A 16,991-nucleotide genomic window follows, 5' to 3' on the forward strand; every position below is an offset into this window, starting at 1 on the left:
AAACGGATTTATTGTTTATACGTTTTTTAACAACCACTACTTATTTTAAACAAAACTAATACCAACAAAATAATTATGTAGAAGAAATACGGTTTATCTATATATATAATATAGATATAAAGGAAAAAATAAATATCATTCTAAAATTTGATTTACTATAAAACTGCATATTCAAACATTTTTTAGAAATCTTACTGAAATCTTACTGTAGTTCCCATGACAGGGACAGAGCTTCAATCTTCCAAAATAAAATGTATACATTTTAGATTTTTTGTATATTTGTATCCACTCATTAAAAATGTATTCAAATGTATACAATTGTATCCAAATGGCAACCCTGGCATGCACATTGTACATATCTGTTTTCATATATACGCACTAGGGTAGATCTCCTGCGATCTCATGCTATTAGAAAATATTGTTTAGGACAACGAAAAATTTAGCCTGTCAAAATTGCAGGTTTTAATTTTAATGTTAAGAGGTGCATCATGCGAATCTAGTTTTCTCTTACAAATTACATGGGGAATTTTTTTCGATGTGTACCTACGCTTTAATGACGTTTACTTAATGATCCGGTCTTATAGCGTTTTCTTTTCTGGCAAAAGTGTTATGATTTTTGTACGCGGCGCAAGAGTTGTAAATATATTTTGTTCTATTCTAAAAAGCAGGTAACGCCTTTACGGGGTATTTCATTCTTTTGTGTGATTGTTGCAGGCTCGCAACGCAAAAGCGTTACACTTTTACCCTGCAAAAAATGGCGGTGTGGCAGAACAACCCTGCTAAACCACCTGATCGTGGCAATTTATTTTCATAACTTCACAAATTTTTAGCGACGAAAATTTAAATGAAGGAAATAATTCTGTGTGCGTTTTTGAAAATCAGCTAATACACGGGGTAGCCATTTATGTTCTTTGCATGCACTATAAATGTTGAAAATTTTCTGGGGTAGGAGTAACTCTATTAAGGCTTTACCATTTACTTAGGAAAACTTTTATTTCAGAAAAGAAAACTCTATTATTCTCCTGGAATATATGGCAAAAGTGCGTAAGTTAGTCTTAACATTTTTTTTTTTAAATCAACACGGCTTCTCAGCTGCTTGAAACTCACACTTTTTTTATACGAATGGGTATTGCTCATCATTTAAGACCCAGCGCAGGTACACTTCAAATAAAAAATCAAAACCTTCCCATATCATTTTGTATGGAGAAACTAAAATCGCGATGAGGCACTTCTTAACATAAAAATTAAAAGCTGCAATTTTTAAGGACCATCTTTTTCGTTGTTCTCAACAACATTTTTACTATACCAAAAAAAAAAATTTACTTTTTATATCTGGCCCATCCTAAAGAACATAAATTATGAAATACATCTTGCTCTTCTTTACTCTTCATATACATCTACATTTGTGGTTAAAAAAACGCTTAGATAATGTTTAGGAGGTCCATCTAGCGGCAATTATTGAAGACTCGCAGCAGTGGTAAATAACTTGCTACAAATCGGGTTGTTCTGAATAGCGGAGGCACGCACCTCTGTTGGTCATAGTGTATAACCTATAGCTGAATCGGTTACAATTAATAGTGGACACACACCCTTTTTCGGTCATAGAAGTGGAGAATGACGCAGGGATAAAACGGAGAGACACATTTCAGTTGCAACTGAGTATAATGCATACCGCAATTTAGCAGTACTAATTTTAGGCGCAAAAATTTCATAATAGATAAAATTACACCTTAAGCAGTCCATATAATGTTTGAGTGCATATATATGTATAAAAACACAGCTAAATGTGAAAATCATACCATTTAGAATTTCACTGCTATTTTCGTGTTCACAACTGTACATACATACATGTTAGCGCGCATACTTGCTACACTACTGTTGCCAATTTGGTCCGTTGGTTCCTTTTTTAAATTTTGGTCCTTTTTAGAAAGTAGCCACGATTTTGGTACTTTCCTTTCCTTTTCACTGAGGGAAAAATTCAAAATACTGCTCACAAAATTTGCCACACACTCGTTAACTCACATATAATTTTCAATTTACTTCAATGTAATTCTTAATATAAAATTTGCTCAGTCAACAAAATGTAACAGAACAATGACATTTCACCAACGAGATAATTTAGGCATTAAAAAGAGATGTGTTGGATCCTTGGGCAAGCACATTGTCATTAAATTTGGTGAAAGACATAGGCTTATCCTAGAAATGTGGAAATGTTATACCTAAATAATTAACGTAGTATTTGTATACTTTTAATATTTCTTTTCTATTTATTAATTTAAACTCAGCTGATGGTATCTATTTTTTGTAGGAAACCAAGGAAAAATCCTAAATTTTTTATATTTCACAACGAAACGACACTCTAGTAAATTGCCGAATTGTTTGTATAACAATAAACTAAAAGAAAAATTTGGCCCTTTTTTGAGATTTGGTCCTTTTTTCGATGAATTTTGGTCCCAAATGAAAACATGATGTGGCAACCGTGCTTACTACAGATGATTTAAGTAATGCGTAAATTTAGTTGCATAAATATGTTGATTGTATATACCTATGTTAACAAAAAAGGAAACGTTTGCTACTATAACGGTTTATAAAATGCATCTCGCTCTTCTTTCTTTCGAAAATCAGAGAAAAGTTTGTATTTCGATAAGCTTCAAATGGCATGCGCGCAGGACTCCTGCGCTAACGGGTACGCGTGGGGTATGCATATTTTTGTATGGAATTATCATTTACTAAAATTTTTTGATGGTTTCAACTTCTTTGTTGCCGAATTCGATGTTTTATTAGCCGTGTTTTTTAACACGCGTATATCCGTTTACGCTTAAACTTTATATTGACTGCTAAGAGACAAACTATAAATACACCTCTGAAATTGCTGCGCATAAATTTTGTCCTACTAAATTTCAATACGCATTATACTCAGATGTAACTGAAATATGTGTCTTTGTTTCACCCTGTACACTAATTCTATGTATTATATGTGTGTCCACAATTCATCGCAACTGATTCAGCTATATGTTATACCCTATGGCCATCAGAGCGTTGCGTCTCCGCTTTTCGGTACACCCTGTTGCTGTAGCTAGTTGTTTTACCACAGCCGCTAGATGGGTCTCCTAAGCATTATCTAAGCGAAGATAGGCGTTTTTTAACACGCGCAAACGAAACGTATACGCGCGTGTTAAAAAACACGGCTATTGTTTCGCGATTTGTTAACTAAAGAGGTTGCTCTGAGGAATTTCTTCAGTTGCAAAAAAGAAATAGATTCAAAAAGTTGTGCGTTCTAAATAAATGTGATAAAATATTATTTATTAATAGAGTGAATTTTGTGTTATTTTTATACGAATTTAGTCGACATTTCTTTAAATCGCGAGCGTGAAAAACTGTATCAAGAAGTAAGTATTTTTTTAATTCATATCGCAACATTTAATTAGAGCACAATGCACTAAACTTTTGTTTTCATCAACATTTTAAGTTGGGTCGTAGTGGTAATAATTTCCAATTTTACAAAAATTGATTGAAAACTATGAAAAAGATTATTACCTTCCTTCCACTTAAACACATATTCCTTGCTTGATGTATAACTAGGAATTTTTCACACGCTGCATGTTGTCGTAGGCAGGAACACTTGCAAATGTATTTACTTTAAATTCAATCATTACCTTACCATTTAATAATGTACATAACTGTCGCATTGACATTTCAATATTAGAGCATGAACTCATAATACAAACAGACATGTGTGTACCCACATAATTAATAGCTGTGTTTTTTTTAGTTCTATATATGTATGTACGTTTACGCGAAATTGCTGCGCATAAAATTTGTCCTATTAAATTTCAATACGCATTATACTCAGATGTAACTGAAATATGTGTTTTTGTTTCACCCTCTAGACTAATTCTATGTAACCCTCTAGACTAATTCTAACAAACGCATGTATGTATACCTACATATGCAGCTACACTGAAACAATAGCCGTGTTTTTTTATACTCGCGTATACGTTTCGTTTGCGCGTGTTAAAAAACGCCTATCTTCGCTTAGATAATGCTTAGGAGACCCATCTAGCGGCTGTGGTAAAACAACTAGCTACAGCAACAGGGTGTACCGAAAAGCGGAGACGCAACGCTCTGATGGCCATAGGGTATAACATATAGCTGAATCAGTTGCGATGAATTGTAGACACACATATAATACATAGAATTAGTGTACAGGGTGAAACAAAGACACATATTTCAGTTACATCTGAGTATAATGCGTATTGAAATTTAGTAGGACAAAATTTATGCGCAGCAATTTCAGAGGTGTATTTATAGTTTGTCTCTTAGCAGTCAATATAAAGTTTAAGCGTAAACGGATATACGCGTGTTAAAAAACACGGCTAATATAAAAAATTTCCTTTTCGAAAATAGAATTTAATAATTTCTAATAATAAGTTATAATTTATATTAATTATTTTTGTAAAATTAATATTTTACAAGTTATTATTAAATTTTGTTATTTTATTGTTATAAGTGGAAAATGAGCAATGAAGTGTGAAAATAAAATTTATAAAAGAATAGAAATAATTTTTTCATTTGTATCCTATTGTCTTACAATAATGGTTTGGTAAAACACAAATACTAGCTACTTACCAAGTGATTAGTACGTTTATTTACGATTGCATATGTACATATGTATGTATGTGTAGTTACCCTGCAAAAAATGCGATTAGTCTATGATGAATCCGGGTTGAGTCGCAATGGAGTATGTGACCAATGCCTGTTTTGATCTCTTTGTATGAGTTCAACTGTTCCCTTTTGTTTGAGCATGTCCTATGAAGACTAATTTTACCCATTTCTACCGAAAGGGATCGATATAACCAGTCCCTTTTGTACCTTTATGCGAACATATGAAGACAAGTCCCTATCGGTTCAACAAGGTCTCAAATAGGCAGCAGTTGCATTTTCGTGGCAGAAACACTATCGAAGGGTATGCCAAGCCACCAAATCTATTTGTTGAAAGTTGTTTTCCCCGTTTTTCAAAAAGGTATAACAAATATTATCCACAAATTTAGGGCGTTTTATATTAAATATTTTTTAAAATGGGCTACATAGATTTCAAACTAATCGCAAGTGCAACCGAAAGGGACTAAAGGGGAGCGGAGTCCAATCTCTATGTATTAATCGCACGAATTTTTGCAGGGTAACTCGACCATGCATTCATACAAAGGCACGCGTTAGATGCATACAATTAGTGAAACAAATTGCCTGCTGCAAGTAAATGTAGGCAAGCTGCTCGGCGTCACGTCATAAATGATTTTGAACTAACACTCCACTTTGAAATAAAAACAAGTAAGGAAGGCTAAGTTCGGGTGTAACCGAACATTACATACTCAGTTGAGAGCTATGGAGACAAAATAAGGAAAATGAACCTGGGGGAACCCTGGAATGTGGTTGTATGACATGTGTATCAAATGAAAGGTATTAAAGAGTATTTTAAGAGAGAGTAGGCCATAGTTCTATGTATGGACGCCATTTAGGGATATCGCCATAAAGGTGGACCAGGGCTGACTCTAGAATTTGTTTGTACGATATGGGTATCAAATGAAAGGTGCTTCTGAGCATTTTAAGAGGGAGTGGGCCTTAGGTCTATCGGTGGACGCCTTTTCGAGATGTCCCCATTAAGGTGGACCAGGGGTGACTCTAAAATGTGTTTGTACGATATGGGTATCAAATGAAAGGTGGTAATGAGTATTTTAAAAGGGAATGGGCTTTAGTTCTATAGGTGAACGCCTTTTCGAGAAATCGCCATAAAGGTGGACCAGGGGTGACTCTAGAATATGTTTGTAAGATATGGGTATCAAATGAAAGCTGTTAATGAGTATTTTGAAAAGGAGTGATCCTTAGTTCCATAGGTGGACGCCGTTTCGAGATATCGCCATAAAGGTGGACCAGGGGTGTCTCTAGAATGTGTTTGTACGATATGGGAATCAAATGAAAGGTGTTGCTGAGCATTTTAGAGTGAGCATTAGGTCTATCGGTGGACGCCTTTTCGAGATGTCCCCATTAAGGTGGACCAGGGGTCACTCTAGAATGTGTTTGTACGATATGGGTATCAAATGAAAGGTGGTAATGAGTATTTTAAAAGGGAATGGGCTTTAGTTCTATAGGTGAACGCCTTTTCGAGAAATCGCCATAAAGGTGGACCAGGGGTGACTCTAGAATGTTTGTACGGTATGGGTATCAAACGAAAAGTGTTACTGAGCATTTTAAGAGGGAGTGGGCATTAGGTCTATAGGTGGACGCCTTTTCGAAATGTCGCCATTAGGGTGGGCCAGGTGTGACTCTAGAATGTGTTTGTATGATATGGGTATCAAATGAAAGATGGTAATGAGTATTTTAAAAGGGAGTAATCCTTAGTTCTATAGGTGGACGCTTTTCGAGATATCGCCATAAAGGTGGACCAAGGGACACTCTAGAATGTTTGTACGATATGGGTATCAAACGAAGGGTGTTACTGAGCATTTTAAGAGGGAGTGGGCATGAGGTCTATAGGTGGACGCCTTTTCGAGATATCGTCATTAGGGTGGGCCAGGGGTGACTCTAGAATGTGTTTGTACGATATGGGCATCAAACGAAAGGTGTTACTGAGCATTTTAAGAGGGAGTGGGCATTAGGTCTATAGGTGGACGCCTTTTCGAGATATCGCCATTAGGGTGGGCCAGGGGTGACTCTAGAATGTTTGTACGATATGGGTATCAAACGAAAAGTGTTACTGAGCATTTTAAGAGGGAGTGGGCATTAGGTCTATAGGTGGACGCCTTTTCGAAATGTCGCCATTAGGGTGGGCCAGGGGTGACTCTAGAATGTGTTTGTATGATATGGGTATCAAATGAAAGATGGTAATGAGTATTTTAAAAGGGAGTAATCCTTAGTTCTATAGGTGGACGCTTTTCGAGATATCGCCATAAAGGTGGACCAAGGGACACTCTAGAATGTTTGTACGATATGGGTATCAAACGAAGGGTGTTACTGAGCATTTTAAGAGGGAGTGGGCATGAGGTCTATATAGATATCGTCATTAGGGTGGGCCAGGGGTGACTCTAGAATGTGTTTGTACGATATGGGCATCAAACGAAAGGTGTTACTGAGCATTTTAAGAGGGAGTGGGCATTAGGTCTATAGGTGGACGCCCTTTCGAGATATCGCCATTAGGGTGGGCCAGGGGTGACTCTAGAATGTTTGTACGATATGGGTATCAAACGAAAGGTGTTACTGAGCATTTTAAGAGGGAGTGGGCATTAGGTCTATAGGTGGACGCCTTTTCGAGATATCGCCATTAGGTTGGGCCAGGGGTGACTCTAGAATGTTTGTACGATATGGGTATCAAACGAAAGGTGTTACTGAGCATTTTAAGAGGGAGTGGACATTAGGTCTACAGGTGGACGCCTTTTCGAGATATCGCCATTAGGGTGGGCCAGGGGTGACTCTAGAATGTTTGTACGATATGGGTATCAAACGAAAGGTGTTACTGAGCATTTTAAGAGGGAGTGGGCATTAGGTCTATAGGTGGACGCCTTTTCGAGATATCGCCATTAGGGTGGGACAGGGGTGACTCTAGTATGTGTTTGTACGATATGGATATCAAATTAAAGGTATTAATGAGGGTTTTAAAAGCGAGTGGCCCTTAGATGTATATGTGAAGGCGTTCTCGCGATATCGACCAAATTTTGACCAGGTGATCCAGAAATACATCTGTCGGGTACTGTTAATTTATTTATATATGCAATACCACTAACAGTATTCCTGCCAAGAGTCCAAGGGCTGTTGATTTCGCCTTGTAGAACTTTTTCATTTCCTTCTACTTAATATGGTAGGTGTCACACCCATTTTACAAAGTTTTTTCCAAAGTTATATTTTGCGTCAATAAACCAATCCAGTTACCATGTTTCATCCCTTTTTTCGTATTTGCTATAGAATTATGGAATTTTTTTAATTTTTCGTAATTTTCGATATCGATAAAGTGGGCGTGGTTATGGTCGGATTTCGGCAATTTTTTATACCAATATAAAGTGAGTTCAGATAAGTACGTGGGCTAAGTTTAGTAAAGATATATCGGATTTTGCTCAAGTTATTGTGTTGACGGTCGAGCGGAAGGACAGACGGTGGACTGTGTATAAAAACTGGGCGTGGCTTCCACCGATTTCGCCCATTTTCACAGAGAACAGTTACCGTGATAGAATCTATGCTCCTACCAAATTTGAGAAGGATTGGTAAATTTTTGTTCGACTTATGGCAATAAAAGTATTCTAGACAAACTAAATGAAAATGGGCGGAGCCATGCCCATTTTGAAATTTTCTGTTATTTTTGTATTTTGTTGCATCATATCATTACTGGAGTTGAATTTTGACTTAATTTACTTATATACAGTAAAGATATTAAATTTTTTGTTAAAATTTGAATTTTAAAAAATTTTTTTTAAAAAGTGGGCGTGTTCTTCATCCAATTTTGCTAATTTTTATTTAGCACATATATAGTAATAGTAGTAACGTTCCTGCCAAATTTCATCATGATATCTTCAACGACTGCCAAATTACAGCTTGCAAAACTTTTAAATTACCTTCTTGTTAAAGTGGGCGGTGCCACGCCCATTGTCCAAAATCTTACTAATTTTCTATTCTGCGTCATAACCTCAACCCATCTACCAAGTTTCGTCGCTTTATCTGTCTTTTGTAATGAATTATCGCACTTTTTCGGTTTTTCGAAATTTTCGATATCGAAAAAGTGGGCGTGGTTATAGTCCGATATCGTTAATTTTAAATAGCGATCTGAGATGAGCGCTCAGGAACCTACATACCAAATTTCATCAAGATACCTCAAAATTTACTCAAGTTATCGTGTTAACGGACGGACGGACGGACGGACATGGCTCAATCAAATTTTTTTTCGATCCTGATTATTTTGATATATGGAAGTCTATATCTATCTCGATTCCTTTATATATGTACAACCAACCGTTATCCAATCAAACTTAATATACTCTGTGAGCTCTGCTCAACTGAGTATAAAAAAAGGATTTTTTGATGAACGTGTAGCGCGTATTATATCGTCGCCCGCTTAGCAGAAGCATGAATGTGCCAAAATTAAATTGCTGGGAAATCGAGTTTCAAAGTTTATTGCTCTCTCAAATTTAGAAGAATTAGTTTCTAATGTAAAAACGTATCTACATATATATTATACTCACAATATGCTCTTTCAACTGAAATAACATTTCTGCTCGCATCCCTTTTATTCTCCGAGATTTAGCCCATTAATTTTTCTGGCACAACAAAAGTTTTAAAAACTGATTTAATTTTTTTTAACACAGCTATGCAAAAAAATTAAAAAATGTAGTCGGATCAGGTAATGCGGCTCATGTTTTCTATGAATTTTGATGCGCTGAGTCCGAATACGCTATAAGAATTGGCCCAACTGGTAAATTACCCTTTTTTCGGATAGCGTTGTGCCGAATCCCATTTTTTAATTATTATAGAAATAATTAAATATTTAAAATAATTAGAATTATTAGTAAAAATTAATGAATGAATGTGTGCTGTTCTTACCTTAATTTCAAAAATTGTTGAGCCATATCAACGAACGTTTCATACAAACAGGAACAGCATTACTTTGTGGTCATCGAGAAACATGAATATACCACATTTTTCTGACCCAATTTTGTGTGATTGATTTATACATTCGTGAAAACGGCATAAATTATTGGGGTTTCCATGTAAGGTAGGAAGCTGTAGATTTAAGTAGAACCTAGAGAGTCTAAAGGGTAATCCAAAGAGGCCTCTAACACAAAATCGGAAAAATTTTACATTCATGCTTCAGGCTAGCGAGCGACGATGTAATATTTTCGAAAATATTTTAGGGGAATATAGTACGTAATATTTGCTCATACTCATGACGAATCGTGTATCCTTTCTATTTTTCTGATTTATTTAAAAAAAGTACAACATACTTCATACTTAATTTTTCAGTTAGATAATATCACTTAAACGAAGCCAATTTTTTTTGTCAAAAATAAAAGGCTTGGTCGGATAAAGATTTAAAGTATTAATCCTATATTTAAAAATTTGGAACCAACCGATTGGTCCTAATGTCGACAATTTGAAAATATATAGTTAGTTTAAGTTTTTTTTGCGGTATTAAATTGCCAATAAATGTAATATCAATTATCCAAGTCGTTCGGAAGTCGTAGGTCGTGTTTTCACGAAGTGTCTGCTGGCTTCAGCCTTAAGCTAGCAGACACTCCCGTTTCTCGGAACCGGACGCAGCTTTAAATTTTTTTGTGCGGTACTAAATTGCCAATAAATGTAATATCAATTATCCAAGACGTTCGGAAGTCGTAGGTCGTGTTTTCACGAAGTGTCTGCTGGCTTGAGTCTTAAGCTAGCAGACACTCCCGTTTCCCGGAACCGGATGCAGCTTTAAATTTTTTTTTGCGGTACTAAATTGCCAATAAATGTAATATCAATTATCCAAGTCGTTCGGAAGTCGTAGGTCGTGTTTTTACGAAGTGTCTGCTGGCTTGAGTCTTAAGCTAGCAGACACTCCCGTTTCTCGGAACCGGACGCAGCTTTAAATTTTTTTTTGCGGTACTAAATTGCCAATAAATGTAATATCAATTATCCAAGTCGTTCGGAAGTCGTAGGTCGTGTTTTCACGAAGTGTCTGCTGGCTTGAGTCTTAAGCTAGCAGACACTCCCGTTTCTCGGAACCGGACGCAGCTTTAAATTTTTTTTTGCGGTACTAAATTGCCAATAAATGTAATATCAATTATCCAAGTCGTTCGGAAGTCGTAGGTCGTGTTTTCACGAAGTGTCTGCTGGCTTGAGTCTTAAGCTAGCAGACACTCCCGTTTCTCGGAACCGGACGCAGCTTAAAATTTTTTTTTGCGGTACTAAATTGCCAATAAATGTAATATCAATTATCCAAGTTGTTCGGAAGTCGTAGGTCGTGTTTTCAGGAAGTGTCTGCTGGCTTGAGTCTTAAGCTAGCAGACACTCCCGTTTCTCGGAACCGGACGCAGCTTTAAATTTTTTTTTGCGGTATTAAATTGCCAATAAATGAGGTATAAATTATTTAATATATAATATTGTTGTTTGCTATAGTGTGTCTGCCACCTTAATAGGACCGAAAAAGTGGGCGTGGTTATAGTCCGATATCGTTCATTTTAAATAGCGATCTGAGATAAGTGCCCAGGAACCTACATACCAAATTTCATCAAGATACCTCAAAATTTACTTAAGTTATCGTGTTAACGGATAGACGGGCGGACGGACGGACATGGCTCAATAAAATTTTTTTTCGATACTGATGATTATGATATATGGAAGTTTATATCTATCTCGATTCCTTTATACCTATACAACCAACCGTTATCGAATCAAAGTTAATATACTCTGTGTGCAAAGCACGCTGAGTATAAAAAGATATGTTAATGCATAATATATATAATATATAATAGCTGATTAGTAGCTAATAAATAACATTAAAAGTGTTATAACTTCTTTGTTTATTAATTTAGGAAATTGGTTCAAAAACAACAATGTCATGCTTTTGGAAGTACTTTCGTCTGGTAAAATAAAAAGGTTACTTTATGAGGGATAAAACCCAATTAGCTCACCTAATCATGTGAAAACGACTTCATAGCTCGAAAGTATATTAGAAGCAAATATGCAGATTTCCAAGACCAAAATAATGACATATCAATTTTAAAAATATATCGAAAGATAAAAACAATTTGTCTGAAACCCTCTTAACATAAGCTTCATATTTAGCGGCGAAGTTTTACAACTTTTTTTTGCGACACAGTCTATAGTTCACACATATGAGCTTTTGTGATTTAAAAAATTAGTTTCGATTATGTATCGGAAAACGGAATACGGTCCCTGGCTAATTCCTTTATATTACAATTTAGGGAAAATCGAATTACTAATACCTTCGCTCTCCTTGAATAGACCGAAGTTTGAAGACTGAGGCCCACTTGCAGAACGGTAAGTTATTTTTTTAGCTCAGAGTCAATTTAAAGAATTTGTCAAAAAAAATATAATTTAACCCCTCATTCCAGGTTAAGTCTGAGTTAAAAAACTAACTTCCGTTCTGCAAGTGGGCCTAAGTAGATTTATGAAATATCATAAGAAAGCAAATTTTTTTTGAGAGTAGCTAATACCACTTTTACATTAAGTTAATACAGCTATTTGTTGAGAAATATAATAATATTAAAAAAGGGTTTTTGCAATATGTATATATATGTATCAGTTGAAAGGTATTTTTATTAGCAGTCTAGGGTGAAAACCTTTTTCTAGCTTTGGATATCTTTCGAATTTTTGGAATATTTGCACTGTGTAAGGTAGTATTAAACGAACTTGCTCCGAATATTCCGAACAAACATTTTATTCGGAAAGATTCCACGAATGGTTAGAAGGAAAAGACCTTTCCCTGTGTTGTAAGAGCGCACTCATGATGAACTCTGCTGTGAAAGTCAAACCCTGAATTAAAAGTTGTTAGAAAATCAGCCATTTCCTTTTATGAGGTCATGTCGACTGCTGAATGGAGTATCACCATATCTCGATAACGCCCAATCTCAATATATTTGTAAAAAATGTCCGCCAGAATTAAGTTGAAGGTCGCACTGTTTTGTGTAAAATTATTCCAGTAGGTGCTTGCGGAACCCCATAAACTTCAATTCTTAACTCATTTCTCGTATCTAATTCCATGTAATGCGGTTCCGCTATTGCACAGTTGAAACCTTTAAGAAGATTGATTTTTGATCTGAATCCTGTGGGTAGGTTCAAACCTTACTGCATCTAGGCTCTGGTATGAAGTTTAAACGTTTAGGGAAAAAGAGAACGTCTAAAAAAAATAGCATTAACATAATTTCTTAGTATTTTTTAGATTTAATAACATTTCCAGATAGTTCGGCAACACCAGAACGCAAGGCGGTATGGCCTAGAAGGTCGCATGTGGTCATAACAAATCGTTCCCGAGATGGTCTGGCTTGGTACCGGAACGTACCGGATCTGCATCCGGCGAAGGACCATCAACATCAATAACACTCCCCAAAACCTTCGGGGAGTGTCCTTATCGCTACAACAAGAACAACAAACAGAACGCAAAATTTTTAACTAACTGCGCTTTTCATTTTACTTCGTTGCAATCAACAACATAATGTTGGAACTCAGAGCTTTGTGAGCAAAACTAGGTTCACACCTTTTAGTTGGTGAAAGACATAGGCTTATGCTAGAAATATGAAAATGTAATACCTAAAGGTAAACTATATTTTTATTTTTGCGGTTTGAGTTAAGGCCAAACCTTCTATTCGCTATCTTTAGTAAAACTTTTATTTAGGAAACCATGGAAACATCCTAAAAATTTAACATTTTACAACGAAAACGACACTCTTGTAAGTGGCCGAATTGTTTGTAAACAATAAAATAAATCAAAAATTTGGCCCTTTTTTGAAATTTTTGCCACCTTTTTTCGTGGCTATTAGGAAATCAATTGCCTTTATGGGCGAGTTTAAAGGCGTATATATGTAAACGCATTGTTGTCTTATGGCGCAGCAAAAGCGTTTTTGTTTGAATCTGATTTAAAGGCCAGGTTGTTCTTGTAGCAGTGCTTCGCCCCATCCAATAGGTGCGACTGATCACAAATTATCATCAATATCCTCGAACGGAAGTCCAAGAAACTTGCAGTTTCAACAGGGGTGGACCAGAGTGAGAGGAGTGTTAGAGGTGGTGGTTCACATTGTAATTAAAGAGATAGTTGGTGTCATGTGGGAACACATTACAACCAGGACATGCATACATTATGTATGGCGGGGTTGATTCTGGATAGGTAAGAGTTTAACCTGTTACAGTATCCAGATCGAAGATGAGCTAAAGTGACGCGCGTCCCTAGGGAGAGTGCGCTCCTCTTCTGCGAGTTCTGGGTATTTTTCTTTACATAGAGGTCCGACGCTTTTTGTGGGTATGAGGACTTGTTTCTGTTTTCTTCCACATACTTCTGTGCTCTCATGGGCCGTATTTCGTCATAATGTCGTGAATATGACTTCTTAAGCCCTTGGCAGGCCGGGCATCTTCAACCAGGTGTCTGTTGGGATGCCCAGTTTTTGGGTCTCTGTCTTAAGGACAACAAATTAATATAATAATTACTTATTTACAGACCAAACATAAACCAAAACATAACGTTAAAAAAATAGTTTCTAATTTTTTTTTAAATAATACTCTAATTTAATTCTTTACTCTTCCGTTTACCAACACACCCTCCCATCTATGGGCGAGATACAGTAAGTGCGAGTTTTGAAATGTTTTTTTTTTTTAATAATTTGTTTTAGAGAAAAATGTACATTTCAAAATTCACATTTGTTGAATCAAGGCACAGTCCTCAGATTAACTATTGAAAAGTTTTAAAAGTTGCAATTGTGTAGTAATGGAATTTTGATCATATATGTATAAACTTTTAATTCTGTAACTGATATTGAATATGACAGTTGTATAGCAGAACTTCCAGACAATAAATCTAATATATAAAATTCTTCTGTCACGGTGTTAGAGGCTTAACTCCTCCGAAACGGCTGAACCGATTCTCATGAAATTTTGTTAGCATATTGGGTAGGTCTGAGAATCGGTCAACGTCTACCTCTTTTTTCGCTACGTGCCTAGGGTCTTGAGATCAAAACGTGGACCCGGGTACCCCTAGAATGTGTTTATACAATATGGATATCAAATGAAAGCTGTTGACGAGTGCTATATTACAAGATAATTTTCATACCCCTGGGTGACTAGGGTCTCGAGATATAGGCCAAAACGTGGATCCGGGTACCCATAGAATGTTTTTTATACAATATGGATATCAAATGAAAGCTGTTGATGAGTGCTATAGTACGGGATAATTTTCATACAACTGGGAGGCTAGGGTCTCGAGATATAGCCCAAAACGAAGACCCGGGTACCCCTAGAATGTGTTTATACAATATGGATATCAAATGAAAGCTGTTGATGAGTGCTATAGTACAGGATAATTTTCATACAACTGGGAGGCTAGGGTCTCGAGATATAGCCCAAAACGTGGACCCGGGTACCCCTAGAATGTGTTTATACAATATGGATATCAAATGAAAGCAGTTGACGAGTGCTATAGTACAGGATAACTTTCATACACCTGGGTGACTAGGGTCTCGAGACATAGGCCAAAACGTGGATCAGGGTAACACTAGGATGTGCTTTTACATTATGGGTATCAAATTGAAGCTGTTGATGTGTGCTTTAGTACAGAGTAAGTTTTATGCCGCTGGGTGACTAGGGTCTCGAGATGTAGACCAAAACGTGGACCTGGATACACCTAGAATGTGTTTGTACATTATGGGTATCAAATTGAAGCTGTTGATGTATGCTTTAGTACAGAGTAAGTTTTACACCGCTGGGTGACTACGGTCTCGAGATATAGGCCAAAACATGGACCCGGATACACCTAGAATGTGTTTTTATATTATGGGTATCAAATTGAAGCTGTTGATGTGTGCTATAATACAGAGTAAGTTTTACACCGCTGATTGACTAAGGTTTCGAGATATAGGCCAAAGCACGGACCCGGATACCCCTAGAATATGTGTGTATTATGGATATCAAATGAAAGCTGTTGCTGAGAGCTCTAAAGTTCATTGTGATGTTCGATTTAGTCGCATCAACCTGGCAAAACTGATAAATATGCATGCGAAGCCGAAATAAAGACAAGAATTAATAATACCCACATACCTATTTACATTTGCCTGAAACTTCGTATATAAATTTGTCTATATTAGTATTTACGATGTTTTTTTTCGGGAAGTATACTAGAGACGGACTGGGACTGGGATTAGGACTAGGACTGGGACTGAGACTCGGAATGGGACTTGATCAAAATACATACCACCCTCTGGGACTGGCAATAAGAGATGAAGAAGAATGAGAAAAAATTGAGAGAAGAGAAAAGAGAGGAGACTGAGAAAGAGATAGAATGGGACGAAGATGGAGATAGATGAAGCGAAAAAGACGGAGGGGGGAGTGAATAAAAAGATTAGGTAAAAGTTTAGAGGGGTAAGGCAGAGTTAGACGGAAAAAGCTTATTAAAATGTATGCAGATAGACCAAGTTTAGGGCAGAACAACGTCTGCCGGGTCTGCTAGTATATATATAAGTTTATATGAACTTGAAAATCTATAACAAACATCTGTCATATTTTAAAAATTGCCTCTACCTTAAAATATTTTGCTATAAAAAATAACATGCCATATGAACCAGGTAGGTTGCCGTACCAAAAATATAATAATGATTGAACAAATGATTGAGGATTTAATGAAGAAATAACTTAAATCTTCTGTGCTTCGAGATTTGATTCTGCACATCATTTTGTATGATAAATCTTGCAAGATTTAACGTTAAACTTTAACCCCTGTTTTTATTTATTTTGAGTTTTCGTTAAGAACCATTATTTTTTTTCAGTTACCAATGGCGGATTATGAAAGCAATACAAATAGCTTAGACGAATTATTAAACAATGTTGAATCTGACGACGTTGCGAAGGCTCAATCGTTAAACATTTAATCACACCTATTTTTAAAATTACTTAGAATTTAATAGCTATGTAAACTGAACATTCAAATTTACAAAATCAAAATTATCACAACAGATCAAGTAAACTTGTTATTTGAAATAAAAAATAAAATTTTTCCTTTATATGCTTTTACTGCTTTAGTTAATCGTACTTGAGCAAAGGCATAGGCTTTGGTCTTTTTAGTGGCTGTATGAAAATCTGCAGTAAGATATGCTTATTTCCTTTCCTTTCGTTCATTTTATAGTAAATAAGTATGTAATTTTATAAAGGCCGCTTTTTCACCAAAGAGATGAACGTGTACAAGGATAACCTCATGCGATATTCAGTGTATGCTTGTTTATAATTTAATTTTCAAAGTTTGCTGTATTAAGGAA

At 36.0% G+C, this 16,991-nt stretch overlaps 1 protein-coding gene across 1 annotated transcript in view; it reads left to right on the forward strand.

The window, feature by feature from the left end:
- The window catches only part of LOC137242231 (uncharacterized), a 39,029-nt gene extending 22,280 nt beyond the window's left edge, over positions 1-16,749 (forward strand). Inside the window, exon 2 of the mRNA XM_067769596.1 lies at positions 16,506-16,749. Within this exon, the coding sequence (XP_067625697.1) occupies positions 16,506-16,607 (102 nt within the window). The 3' untranslated portion in view covers positions 16,608-16,749. The remainder of the gene's footprint in view (positions 1-16,505) is intronic.
- The last annotated feature ends 242 nt before the right edge of the window (positions 16,750-16,991 follow it).

Source organism: Eurosta solidaginis, chromosome 2 (assembly GCF_040869045.1).
Source record: "Eurosta solidaginis isolate ZX-2024a chromosome 2, ASM4086904v1, whole genome shotgun sequence".
NCBI classification, from domain to species: Eukaryota; Metazoa; Arthropoda; class Insecta; order Diptera; family Tephritidae; genus Eurosta; species Eurosta solidaginis.